Below are 13,700 nucleotides of genomic sequence, written 5' to 3'. Positions count from 1 at the left end.
TAATATTTGTTTTTGTGATTATTATAATAATGTGAAATATTTGTCACCAGTAACTATGGGATCAAGCTCAAAACTTCACCAATCCTAGGACTGGAAAGCTGGCTATAATTTCAAGTGACTTCTGTGGATATCCAACAATTATCATTCTTTACCCTGGTGCTTGGTCACTTCCGATTGTCTCTATCTTCTTTTCTTTTCTTCTTCATTTCTTTTCTTTTTCCTACTTTTCTCATCTTTCTGCTCTTCCTTCCTCTCCCTGTTTCATTCACCTAGAAGCTACATGCTAACTACCCTTAGTAAACCCTGGCAAAACACAAGGCTGAGTTTGAAACAGCGTTGACTGTCAAGAAGCTTGTTCTCACAGAGCAGATCAATATGCAGAGAATAAAAATATGCACCACAATATATCATGTGCCATTAGATGAGTCAGTACAGGAGAGGAGGGCCCATCTAACTGGGGTAAGTGCAAATTTATCCCAGCGCAAATTTATGAAGAGGGTTGTTTGTCCTAAACTTTGAAGGATAGGTTAGGGTTTTTGATGGGTAGAGATTAAGGTTTTCTTCAGATAGAAGAAAGGAAGGATGTAGCAGTAGAGTGGGTTGGTCTAGGATAGTGACTAGTGACCCATTTATGTCATGGTCATTGGAAAAGACCCTGATGCTGGGAAAGATTGATGGCAGGAGGAGAAGGGGACGACAGAGGATGAAATGGTTGGATGGCATCACTGACTTGATGGACATAAGTTTGAGCAAGCTCTGGGGGTTGGTGATGGACAGGGAAGCCTGGTGTGCTGCAGTCCATGGGGTCACAAAGAGTCGGACACAACGGAGCGACTGAACTGAACTGATAGAGCAGAGTTCTACAAACGTTTTCAGTAAAGTGCCAGAGAGTAAATAATTTCTTTGCAGACCATGTGGCCTTTACTGTTGAAGCAGAAGCAACCATAGGCAATCCATAAATGAGTACACTAGCAGTGTTCCAATAAAACTTTATTTACAAAATGAGCTGCAGGTCTGAGTTTGCCCATGGGCTATCGTCTGCTAATCCCTGATAAAACAGTGGTTAGTGGGAAATAAATATGCTGTGCTTAATAGTCAGTTGTGTGCAACTCTTTGTGACCCTTTGTACTGTAGCCCACCAGGCTCCCCGTCCATGGGAATTTTCCAGGCAAGAACACTGGAGTGGATTGCCATTTCCTTCTCTAGTGGGAAATAAGGCTAGAATGGGAGGTGATGGCCAGATGTCAGCTTTTGAATGCTAAGCTAAAGACGTGGAAATTAATTGTACTGTCTTTTGTAAAACCATGATTATGTCTCTACTAAAGACTTTAAATATCTTGACATTTAAATATGGAACCAGATGATTTCTGTTTACATCCTTTAGATATCTGTATAGCTAGCTCAATACTAAGATTTCTCTAATATTTAGTATAAAAATAATGGGTAGAGAACAAACTAGGCCTCTGAATGCCCCCCAGTAAAGTTTGAGTCATAGCATCTTTGGGCTTCTTTTTTTTTTTTAAATTTTATTTAGTATTATTATTTTTTAAATTTTATTTTATTTTTCTAACTTTACAATATTGTATTGGTTTCTCACCATAAAGTCTTCACTGGAATGGACCAAAAAAATCAAAGCTCGGAAAGTGGGAGAGAATGAATGGGGGGGCCCTTTGGAGATCTGAACTCAAAATGTCCACATTCTTCCCTGTTCAAAAACTGATAGTGTGAACTTGATTCCAAAGTAGATATAAAATCCACATTTTTTGATACTCTTTAAAAGCCATTTTATTGGGCATGATTGACATGTAAAGGCTGTAGATATGTCACGTATATAACTTAATGAGTTCGGGGATAAATGTACACGTGTGAAACCATCGCCACCATCAAAGCCATAGACATATGCATCACCTCCCAAAGTTTCTTCCTGCTTCTATTATTATTATTTTGTGGTAGAAACACTGAAAGTAAGATCAGTCCTGTTAGGAAGTATGAAATATGCATTGTTGTTGGCAGTAGGTAGTTGTACACTAAATCTCTAGTACTTATTTATCTTGTGTAACTGAAACTTCGCACCCTTTTACCCCCACGTCTCCTTCTTCTCTGCCCCTGGAAACTCCATTCTAATCTTTGACTGTTTTCTGTTATTGTTCAGTCACTAAGTCATGTCCAACTCTTTGCGACCCCATGGACTGCACCCTGCCAGGCTTCCCCGTCCTTCACTGTCTCCCGGAGTTTGCTCAAATTCATGTCAATTGAGTTAACTCTTTTAGATTCCACGTATAAATGTGAGCATACATTATTATCTTTGTGCATCTGGCTTATTTCACTTAACATAATCCTCTAGCTCTATCCATCTTGTTGCAAATGGCAAATTTCTTTTTTTTATTTTTTAAGACTGAATAATATTCCATTGTATGTATATACCAGTTTCCTTTATTCATCTGCTGATGGACATTTATGTTTTTTCTGTGTCTTGGCTGTTGGGAATAATGCTGCATTGAACATGGGAGTACAAGCCTCTCTCTTCGAGATTGATACCTTCAGGAATAGTTACGCGTGTTGATTCTAAAATTCTACGTAATTTCATAGAAGATTGTATTAGGTACTATAGACAGTTCTTCTCTTGTCTCTGGTTCATTTCCTTTTTAAAACTTCCTCTATGGTAATATCAGATAATTCTGCAGTACTATTTCTCATGTCTTTCCTCAGAATCTTCCTCAAGGTAAGGATGTACCTTATTCACGTTTGCAGCCCTATTATCTCCTGGTGCAGATCTGGCCGAAAGCAGACTATCAGTAAACATGTGTTAACTGAATGAATGTAGGTAAACATTTCTAATTGTTCCCAACAAGTTATTTCACTATATTTTGTGTTTTTCATTTCTTAATAGTTCTCATTTAGAATGCATAAACCTCAAAGTTTAAAGTCTTCGTTGTTAAAATATTAAATTTCATCTGTGATGTTTACAAAAACTTTATATACTTAGTGTATTTGTAGCATTATATTCCTAGAGAGAAAAAAAATTGTATATTAAATGAAATTATTGTAGATGCTTTATACATAGTTGAAAAGAAGTAGGCTAGTTTTTGTACCAGAGAAATCTGAAAATAAAGTTTCTCCATACGTACATTTGTAACCTACATAATAGTAACAACATAATAAGATGTCAGATTCTCTTGGAAAGAAGTGGGGTTGTAATTTCTCAGCCCACCCTACTCCAGATGTTGCCAGATAAATGGCTAGCGGTACCTTTTGATTTAGCCCTTTCTGGATTTTGAGTTTTACCTATCTATACCCTATAGTCGGAGAAGGCAATGGCACCCCACTCCAGTACTCTTGCCTGGAAAATCCCATGGACGGAGGAGCCTGGTAGGCTGCAGTCCATGGGGTCGCTAAGAGTCGGACACGACTGAGCGACTTCACTTTCAATTTTCACTTTCATGCATTGGAGAAGGAAATGGCAACCCACTCCAGTGTTCTTGCCTGGAGAATCCCAGGGACGGGGGAGCCTGGTGGGCTGCCATCTATGGGGTCGCGCAGAGTCAGACACGACTGAAGCGACTTAGCAGCATACCCTATAGCAAAACCATAATACAGTGTTGATTCTAATAGGCTTTTTCAAGAAGATTTCTTTATACCTATTTAGCAGTCTTTTGAATTTTAGTGATTCTCATTACTTAGTGCTTCTAATCATATGCTAAATGGTTAAATCTTTGCCAGCAACCTCAGGTTCTTGCTCATGCATGTATATTTTATTTTTACTTGTTTCTTTCAATGTTTAGATTATATGTTTTCTAAGGGTGCAGTTGAAATCATTTGATATTGAACCATTTTTAAACCAATGCTGGCATATTGAAAAGAAGATTGTGTGGGCAAGGCATAATGCTTATAATTAAGTGACAGAGAAAATAATAGGGGCATGGAGAGCTGAAAAATACAATGGAGAATAGTAGGTAGATTATGGAGACAAAAGCACCTCTGGTGGAAAGTCATATATTTAACCACACAATCTGTCCAATCTAAATGCCAAAGTATTTTTGTTGAAGAAGAAAGCTAGTGAGGGGGATTATTATGGCTATAAATTATTTCTGGCTGCCAGTACCATTTGCCTGATCAAACTGTTGACATCACAGAAGCCAGAAGCATCCTGTTTTTTAAGTCATGGCAGACAATTCTTTATAACTTTTTATTTGGAGGCAAAAGAGTTGTTTGTGCCTCTTTAATTTCTATAACTAGGCTTTCAGCCAAGATTCTGTTTTTAGTTGTTTTTTTTTTAATGCTGTTTTTTGCTGCTGCTTTTGCTGGGGCCAGAAAAACCAAGCTGAAGGAGGGAGTGGGTGGCTCAGAGGGTCAGCAAATGAGGACTTCCTTCTCTGGTTGGGAGGAAATAAGCTAGTGAATATTTTTTTGTTGTTCAGTTGCCAAGTCATGTCCGACTCTTTGCAACCCCATGCACTACAGCACTCCAGGCCTCCTGGTCTTTGCCCAAGTTTGCTCAAGTTCATGTCTGTTGAATCGGTGATGCCATCCAACCATCTGATCCTCTGTCACCCTCTTCTCCTTCTGCCTTCAGTCTTTCTCAGAGGGCATCAATGTCTTTTCCCATGAGTCGGCTCTTCCCATCAGGTGGCCAAAATACTGAAGCTTTAGTTTGTGCACCAGTCCTTCCAGTGAGTATTCAGGGTTGGTTTCCTTTAGGATTGACTGGTTTGATCTCTTTGATGTCCAAGGGACTCTGAAAGCAGAAACTAGTAAATATGGTGGAAACCAAATTCCTAAGGCTTTTCGGTGAGAGAGAAAGTACAAACACATGGAACTTGGAGTAAAATGAACCTGTTAATCCTGCCTGTGCTCTATTAGCTGCTCAATGTTTGCCTCAGTTTTCTTGCCTTAAAATGGGGGAAGTCTTGCAGGTTTGTATTAAGATGAAATTGGACAACATATATAAAGTTTCTAGTACTGGGCCTGGGGGAAGAGGTGTGTGTGTGTGTGTGTGTGTGTGTGTGTGTGTGTTACACAAATACTAATTTTTTCCCATTTGAGCTAGAAAGACAGTTTTGGTCAGGCCTACATTATATCCTAAGTCTGTCAGGCAACCTAAGGTATAGATAGAGGAGATCGCCTCAGAGAGAGGCTGTGATTTTGATAGTGAAGATTTGACCTTTGCAAGTGGTTTTTTCCTGAATTTGATACTCATTTTCTCATCGGATTTATTAACATTTTTAGAAGGCAATGGCAACCCACTCCAGTGTTCTTGCCTGGAGAATCCCAGGGACAGAGGAGCCTAGTGGGCTGCTGTCTATGGGGTCGCACAGAGTCAGACACAACTGAAGAGACTTAGCAGCAGCAGCAGCAGCAGCAGTACATGTGAAAAAAATAAAATCATCCATTCTGGATTGGAAGACATTTTGTGAATCAAACCCAGTTTCAGAATGCCAGGAGGTTTTTGGGTGTCTTATTTTGGCAACTGTACTTTTATAAAGATGGAACAGATGGAATATGCAGAGTTTTTAATTAATTTACTTTAGAATCTTACTACACTTGGACTTTGTCTATAAATCCAAAGGCTCTGAGAATTTCTGAAACTAATCTTTGGAGCAAACAAATTAATAAAAATTCCCTATTGAGTCCCATTCCTGAAAATGCTGTTGAAGGAACCATTGTAGTACCTTTGGTTTGAATAAGGCCATCACCAAATTTTAAAAGCTTTTAAAATTATTAGTTTCCTCATCTTCTAGTTCAGTTCAGTTCAGTCAACTCAGTCCTGTCCGACTCTTTGTGACCCCATGAACCGCAGCACACCAGGCCAGTTGGTCCATCACCAACTGCCGGAATTCACCCAAACCCATGTCCATCGTGTCAGTGATATCATCCAACCATCTCATCCTCTGCTGTCCCCTTCTCCTCCTGCACTCAATCTTTCCCAGTATCAGGGTCTTTTCCAATGAGTCAGCTCTTCGCATGAGGTGGCCAAAGTATTGGCGTTTCAGCTTCGGCATCGGTCCTTCCAATGAACACCCAGGACTGATCTCCTTTAGGATGGACTGGTTGGATCTCCTTGCAGTCCAAGGGACTCTCAAGAGTCTTCTCCAACACCACAGTTCAAAAGCATCAATTCTTCAGTGCTCAGCTTTCTTCACAGTCCAACTCTCACATCCATACATGACCACAGGAAAAACCATAGTGTGCAGTATTCCTCTTATATGGTTTATCTGATTTTGGTACATTATCCTTCCCTCCTTCTCTTTCTCTTATGGGAGATAGGGTGAAAAGAGAAAAAAGTGAAAGGGTTAGTTGCTCAGTCGTGTCTGACTCTTTGTGACCCATGGACTGTAGTCTGCCATGCTCCTCTGTCAGTGGAATTCTCCAGGTAAGAATATTTGAGTGGGTAGCCATTCCCTTTTCCTGGGGATCTTCCTGACCCAGGGATTGAACCCAGGTCTCTTGCATTACAGGCAGATTCTTTACCATCTGAGGAATAAACTATTCTGTACTTACAGTTGTGTCCTATGTTATTTAAGGTACTTGCTTTGGAAACAAGCAACAGAACCCAACTCATGCTATAAGATTCAGGGGAGTTTGATACAACTCACAGATCATCAGGAGGGGCTGTATAACACTTCTTCTGGAAGGAGAGGGAAGCACAGAGTGGGGGAGCTTATAGACTCCCAGAGATAATTCAGCTTCAGCAACTGTTAGCCTCTGTGTATCTTTAATCAACATTTCAAGGGCCTGACAGACTGTCTGGCCTGCGGTTTTGTTGTTGTTCAGTCACTAAGTTGTGTCCGACTCTTTGAGAACCCATGGACTGTAGCCTACCAGGGTCCTCTGTCCTCCTCTGTCTCCTGGAGTTTGCTGCTGTCCTGATTTTACAGATGAGCAAATGGACTGAGAGGTGAGTAACTTACCTAAAGTCACACGTCTAGGGGACGGCAAAGATGGACCTTGACTGACCTCAGAGCCCATTTATAGTGGAAGAGAAGAAAGACATTTTTAGCAAAGGTGTTGTGATGCTGGCTTTGCAAAGGCATTTCCATGGTGGTAAAAGGTCTTCCGTAGCCAGATATTATCAATGGTAAATCCACGAACACATTGTCAAAATCTGTAAGGCTGGAGGTTTTAAGTAGAAGCCAGCTTTAGTTCTTTTTTCGTGAATTTGTCGTCTATATATTTAATTGATAATGTTTTTTATATTTTAGTAAAATTTCTTTTAACTTAAGGTGGAGCTAGGGGAAAACGTACCTGCCAGTGCAGGAGACTTCAGAGATGCGGATTAGATCCTTGGGTCAGGAATACCTCCTGGAGGAGGGCATGGCAGCTCACTCCAGTGTTCTTGCCGGGGGAATCCTGTGGACAGAGGAGCCTGATGGGCTACAGTCCGTAGGGTCACGAAGAGCTGGACATGACGGAAGCAACTTAGCACACCCATATAGTTGATCTACAGTATTAGTTTCAGCAGTACAGCATAGTGATTCAGTATTTTTGTAGATTTTATTCCATTATAGGCTATTACAAGATAATGGCTGTAATTCCTTGTGCAATACAACACATTCTTGTTGCTTATCTATTTTATACATAGTAGTTTGTTAATCCCATACCTCTAATTTGTCCCCTCAGCTTCCCTCTCACCTTTGGTTATCTTAAGTTTATTTTCTGTGTCTGTGAGTTTGCTTGTTTTGGGTATACATTCATTTGTATTATTTTTTAGATTTTATGTATAAGTAATATCATAGTATTTATCTTTCTCTGACTTACTTCACTAAGCATAATATTCTCTAGGTCCATCTGAGATTTTGTTTTGATATTTTGTAATTTGGAACTAAAACACATCCTCTGCTTTCCAGACAACAGAGCAAAATAAAAGAGCTATCCATGCACTAATGGGTTTGGTGAATAGCATTTTATTCTAAGACCTTTGACTGTATTTTATTAGTATTAAATCTGTGTAACTTGATAATACCCACTCCAGTGTTCTTGCCTGGAGAATCCCGGGGGCGGGGGAGCCTGGTGGGCTTCCATCTGTGGGGTTGCACAGAGTTGGACACGACTGAAGCGACTTAGCAGCAGTAGCAACAACTTGATAATATTAGAAATTTGTCATATAAAGTAAAAATTTTCCTAAAGCCAGAAGCTGTCTTTGCATTATTTACTATTCTCACTTTCCATTATTCACTATTCTCCCTTCTTTTCCTTTTAACTGGCAGAGAAAATAGTGATAATACTATACCTTATTAATAATATTCAACTTAATCAGTTTTAGGAAGAATGAATTTGGTGGAATGTTTAACACCTTTCTATCCATCCATATGTATGTATCTTCTAAATTTTTCAACAGTTTGGTATTGTTCAGGTGTTTTAAATGACATTTTACAGTATACTGACATATGCTTTCTAGGATTTAATGTGCTGTGATTTCGTCTTTTCTAGTGTCTGTATTTATGCTGAAAGTCCAGGTGAATGACATCATCAGTCGTCAGTACCTGAGTCAAGCAGTTGTAGAAGTGTTTGTAAACTACACAAAGACAAATTCCACAGTAACTAGAAACAATGGAGCAGTGTTGATAAGCGTACCCTACAAGTTAGGACTCAGCTTAACCATTATTGCTTACAAAGATGGCTACGTGTTGACGCCTCTACCTTGGAAGACCAGAAGAATGCCAAGTAAGCACTTAAATAGTGTTTTTCCTTCACTAAATGTAAATGATTTTTTACTCTTTGAGAATTGCTTGTTCTGGTAGACTGAAAATATGACTGTCTATGTGAAGCCAGTATAAGGAATTAGAAAGATGTGCCAGTTTGAAGAAAATATGAAGGCCTTTTGCCTTCTACAGAGGCCTGAAGGAATCCTGAGAAACAGCTCTGCTTTGGTACAAAACTTGTCTGCAGGTGTGTGTGGTGGTAGGGGAGTGGCATGCCTACAGGATTAGGATGGGCCAAAGTACTGATGAAGGGATCTTCTCTAAAGGTAGATGAACAGTTTAGATTTACATGATGACTAATAAAGCTGTTCTTATAGATTCTTGAACACATGAATTTAAGTTGTTTAGAAACTGAGTTTACAGCATATAGGGAATAGGTCAACAGCAGGGCTAAAATAGATTCAGGGAGTCTGGCTATGAAACTGTGGCTGTGCTGGGGGACTGTAAGGCTAGCCTGATGTAAGAAAGGAAATGAAAGGAGAGGTAAGCGTACAAGAGGCATACTAGAGAAAGAATCAGTATTTATTATGGGAATCATTTTACAATATATACACATATCATACCATTGTATACCTTAAGGTTATATGATGTTAGGTGTCAGTTATATCTCAATAAAGCTGGAAAAAATTGGTAGTACTTAGTATCACTAATTTGGAGAAGGAAATGGCAGCCCACTCCAGTATTCTTGCTTGGAGAATCCCATGGACAGAGGAGCCTGGTGGGCTACAGTCCGTGGGTTGCAAAGAGTTGGACACGACTGAGTGACTACCACAGTATAACTAATTGGATATTGGGGGGAAAATGGCCAACCAGTTTCCAGAATACAAGTCTGATTGGAAGGATGATCCATTAGGCAATCAGTCTTTTCAAAAATTTTATATTTTATTGTTCTTGTTAAATTTTAGATATTATAGTTTCATATTGGAAACATTTGAATTATTGAACTATTTAAAATTAGATTGAGAAAGAAAATGAAGAATTAGGTAATTTAATAAGATTCACATGAGTAAAATTCTAGAAAATAATGACTAGAAAATCTGTATAGGGATATGGTTGAGATAAATTCATGGTCTCAAATGATTTAATTTTTTTTAAAGATAGAAATTAAGCACAACTATTCATTCAGCAAAAGTGAGAAAAACAATGAAAGAAGAAACCAACTATTGGGAAAAGGAAATAATAAAGACAGAAGTATATTGGCATATGTTAGAAAAATATAAAGAAATAGTTGACAAAAATACATAAAAGTTTTAAAAATCATAAAAGTTATTGATAACAAATTTGATGGCAAATATCTTAAAAATCCAATAAAATGAACAATTTTGTTATAATGTAAATGATTATTGCTTTTAGATAAGGTAAATTAATCATGCATAAAATGTTCTAGATAAAAATAACTTCTGAGGCTATAAGGAAAAGTACTGTAGGTCATTCTACCATATCAATCAGTACAGCCTTGATCCTGAGACCTAACAAAGGTCAAAATTAAATGCCCTCTTGTGAGCATTCTCTTTCTCATTTACACACCCCTCTATAGATCAATCTTACCTATAACTTGAAATGCAAAAGTCCTAAGCAGAATAATAAAAAAGAATTTCACCATTATTTAAATATAGTGTACTGTCCAGACCAAGTAGAATTTTTCTCTTTGTAGGACAATACAGATGTCAGACTTTATTAATTTTATATATCATACTATTAGAATAAGCTGGAATCAAGATTGCCAGGAGAACTGTCAATAACCTCAGATGTGCAGATGACACCACTGTTACGGTAGAAAGTGAAGAGGAACTAAAGAGCCTCTTGATGAAGGTGAACGAGGAGAGTAAAAGTCAAGTGTTAGTTGCTCAGTTGTGTCCAGCTCTTTGCAACCCCATGGACTTAGCCCACCAGGCTCCTCTGTCCATGGAATTCGCCAGGCAAGAATACTGGAGTGGGTTGCCACTCCCTTCTCCAGGGGATCTTCCCAACCCAGGGATCAAATGTGTGTCTTCTGCATTACAGACAGATTCTTTACTGTATGAACCACCAGGGAACATTCAAAAAAATGAAGATCATGGCATCTAGTCCCATCACTTCATGGCAAATAGATGGGGAAACAATGGAAACAGACAGATTTTATTTTCTTGGGCTCCAAAATCACTGCAAATGGTGACTACAGCCATGAAATTAAAAGACGCTTGCTCCTTGGAAGAAAAGCTATGAAAAACCTAGACAGCATGTTAAAAAGCAGAGATAGCAATGGTTTTTCCAGTAATCGTGTATGGATGTGAGAGTTCGACCATGAAGAAGGCTGAGCGCTGAAGAATTGATACTTTTGAACTGCGGTGTTGGAGAAGACTCTTGAAAGTCCCTTGGACAGCAAGGAGATCAAGCCAGTCCATCCTAAAGGAAATCAATCCTGAATTTTCATTGGAGAGACTGATGCTGAAACTAAAGCTCCAATACTTTGGCCACCTGATGCGAAGTGCCAACTCATTAGGAAAGATCCTGATGCTGGGAAAGATTGAGGGCAGGAGGAGAAGGGGACAACAGAGGGTGAGATGGTTGGATGGCATCACCGACTCAATGGACACGAGTTTGAGCAAGCTCTGGGAGATGATGAAGGACAGGGAAGCCTGGTATGCTGCAGTCCATGGGGCCTCAAAGAGTCAGACACAACTGAGCGACTGAACAACAACAATTAGAATAGATTAGAACTAGTATGTGATAATATCAACAAGTGCCTGAAATGTATTTTGTAAGTTCACCATTCATGCGTAACCAAGAATAAACTCCTTAAAAACTAGGACCACAAAGATATACTTAGATATCTCAAACTCATACTAAGCATAAAATATTAGAGGTGATCCTACTAAAGTAGGAAACTAAATACAGATATCTATATTATTTTACATTGTAGTAGAAGTTCTCATCAGGACAAAAAGATATTAACAGATAAAAAAGAACAGAGCTATTAGGAAGAATCAAAGCCATTATTGTGCTTATGATCATATCCCTGGAAAACTGAAAGTTAGCACTGGTAAAAATCAATAGATGTTCTTACATACCAAAGGTGATAACCAATTAGGAAGAAGGAAAATAAATGCTTCTCAGAACACTATGAGAAGGGAAACCTACAAAAAAAGTGAAGTAACTGTGGGGAGGAAAATAAAACTACCAAATGTTACTGATAGAACTAGAAAAAAAAAATCAACTAAAACACCAGATAACTGGAAAAATATTTTTCTTTCCCTGAATATTGTAAAGATTTTAATTCTTCCCATATTAATTTACAGATTTAATGCATTAGCAAAATACTTGGCAAAATAATTCTTGAAGAATAAATGTGTAAAAATACCTGAAGTTTTAAGAGATTTACTAGAGGCAGTTTGAAATTCCAGAAAACTAGAATATCTAGCTACAGATTTACTGTGATATTTTACTATGATTTATACTATAATACAAATCAGATACTAGTAGATTTAAAAAATATAATCTGTGGTAAGGAACCATTATAAATCATTGAGGAAAAAGCTGAATATCCAATAAGTAATACTGGAATATTTTGCTAACCATTTGCAGTAAATTAATTTGAATCCATATTCCAAAATATATTGCTCAAAGAGTTCAAATGTGGAAAATTATATTTAATATAATAAACTATCTTTTTTTAGGATGGTCTTTTTAAACTGAAAAGCAATGAATGATGTCGTAAAAAGTAAATTTCACCATAATTTTAAAAAGTAGGGACAATATGTGAAGTAATAAGGAATGATACCTTTTATGTGCTAAGAATTCATTCATGTCAGTAAAAGACACCAGGGCACTGCCTAAATAATATAAATGGACAGAATCATGACTTAGCAGTTTTCAAACAGGAAATACAAGTTAGAGAATGTGATAAAATATTTACCTTTCTAATAATCTAAGTATACCCCCAAAACATGCATTTCTTAGATTTTTCACCGCAGGAAAAGTTTTTAAAGAGGGAACATCCTCAGTATTGACAGGATGGGCCTCCTCTAACACTGCTCGTGGGAGGAGAAGTTGGCAGTATTATCGGGATGACAGTTTTGAAATATGTGTGTCAGAGTCTTTGAAATCTTCATCTTTGCTGGGAATCTTTTCTAAACACGAACATACAAATAAAGTGGACAGATATTTGTGCACAAGGCTAATGAGGCGAATATTCTGTCATCGTGAAAATGGAAACAGTCTACAGTATTATACAGTTGAACTGAGTCTTGATACTTTAAGGAATGTGACCTTGAAAATGTTATGAAGAGTTTCTACTGAGGGACAGAAATGCTTACGACATTATCTTAAGTGAACACGCAGGGTGAAAATACTCTGTGTATGATATCATACTCCCTCTTTTTTAAACCACAGGACAGATCCAGGAAGAGCTACAGTGAAGTACTAATGGTGGTCTGTGGTGGTCTGTGATGACCGTCATTTTCTTCCTTTTCTGTATTTCTCAGCTTTTCCAGAGAAGATACACATCCCTTTTAAAATCAGAAATATCTTTGTAAATCGAAGGAAATCTGAATGCAAATTTTAATGAGATTCAGAAAGATTCTCCTCAGGCTTAATAGAAAAAGCTGTCAGGGTAGCTCCTTTCGTCACCTGGGACTAAGAAAGCATCCATGTGTGGGATCCAGTCATCTCAAGGTCCAAGCTATTATCCCACCACCTCCTCTCCAATCTTGGAACTCCAACAATCTGTCTAAATATTAATAATTTCTGAATTAAAATTACTTTCATTGGTAGTCTTCCTTTTCTATTTAAGAAAAAAAATTGTCTTACATCCACCCATAATTTTTGTATAGTTTTATATTTTATCTTCTTTTTCATATTTCCTTTAACGGTAAGCTCTAATTAAAAGTATTCCCAGGCAAGTGTATTTTATTTTTTAAGTGATTTAGGGGTATTATATAGTTTCTGTTGATATTTAAATACATTTCACGGAGGAGAGAGATCAATGAGAACTTGTACTTTAGGTAATGCCTCAAAACATTT

The 13,700-nt window shown here is 37.9% G+C and overlaps 1 protein-coding gene across 1 annotated transcript in view; it reads left to right on the top strand.

Moving 5' to 3' along the window:
- The window catches only part of FAM171B (family with sequence similarity 171 member B), a 75,659-nt gene that overhangs the window by 41,034 nt on the left and 20,925 nt on the right, over nt 1–13,700 (top strand). Inside the window, exon 2 of the mRNA XM_006067882.4 lies at nt 8,428–8,661. Coding sequence (XP_006067944.4) covers nt 8,428–8,661 — 234 coding nt within the window. The remainder of the gene's footprint in view (nt 1–8,427; nt 8,662–13,700) is intronic.

This window comes from Bubalus bubalis, chromosome 2 (genome assembly GCF_019923935.1).
Source record: "Bubalus bubalis isolate 160015118507 breed Murrah chromosome 2, NDDB_SH_1, whole genome shotgun sequence".
NCBI lineage: Eukaryota > Metazoa > Chordata > Mammalia > Artiodactyla > Bovidae > Bubalus > Bubalus bubalis.
The sequence above is the reverse complement of the archived record's forward strand: the minus strand, read 5'-3'. Positions and strand labels throughout refer to the sequence as shown.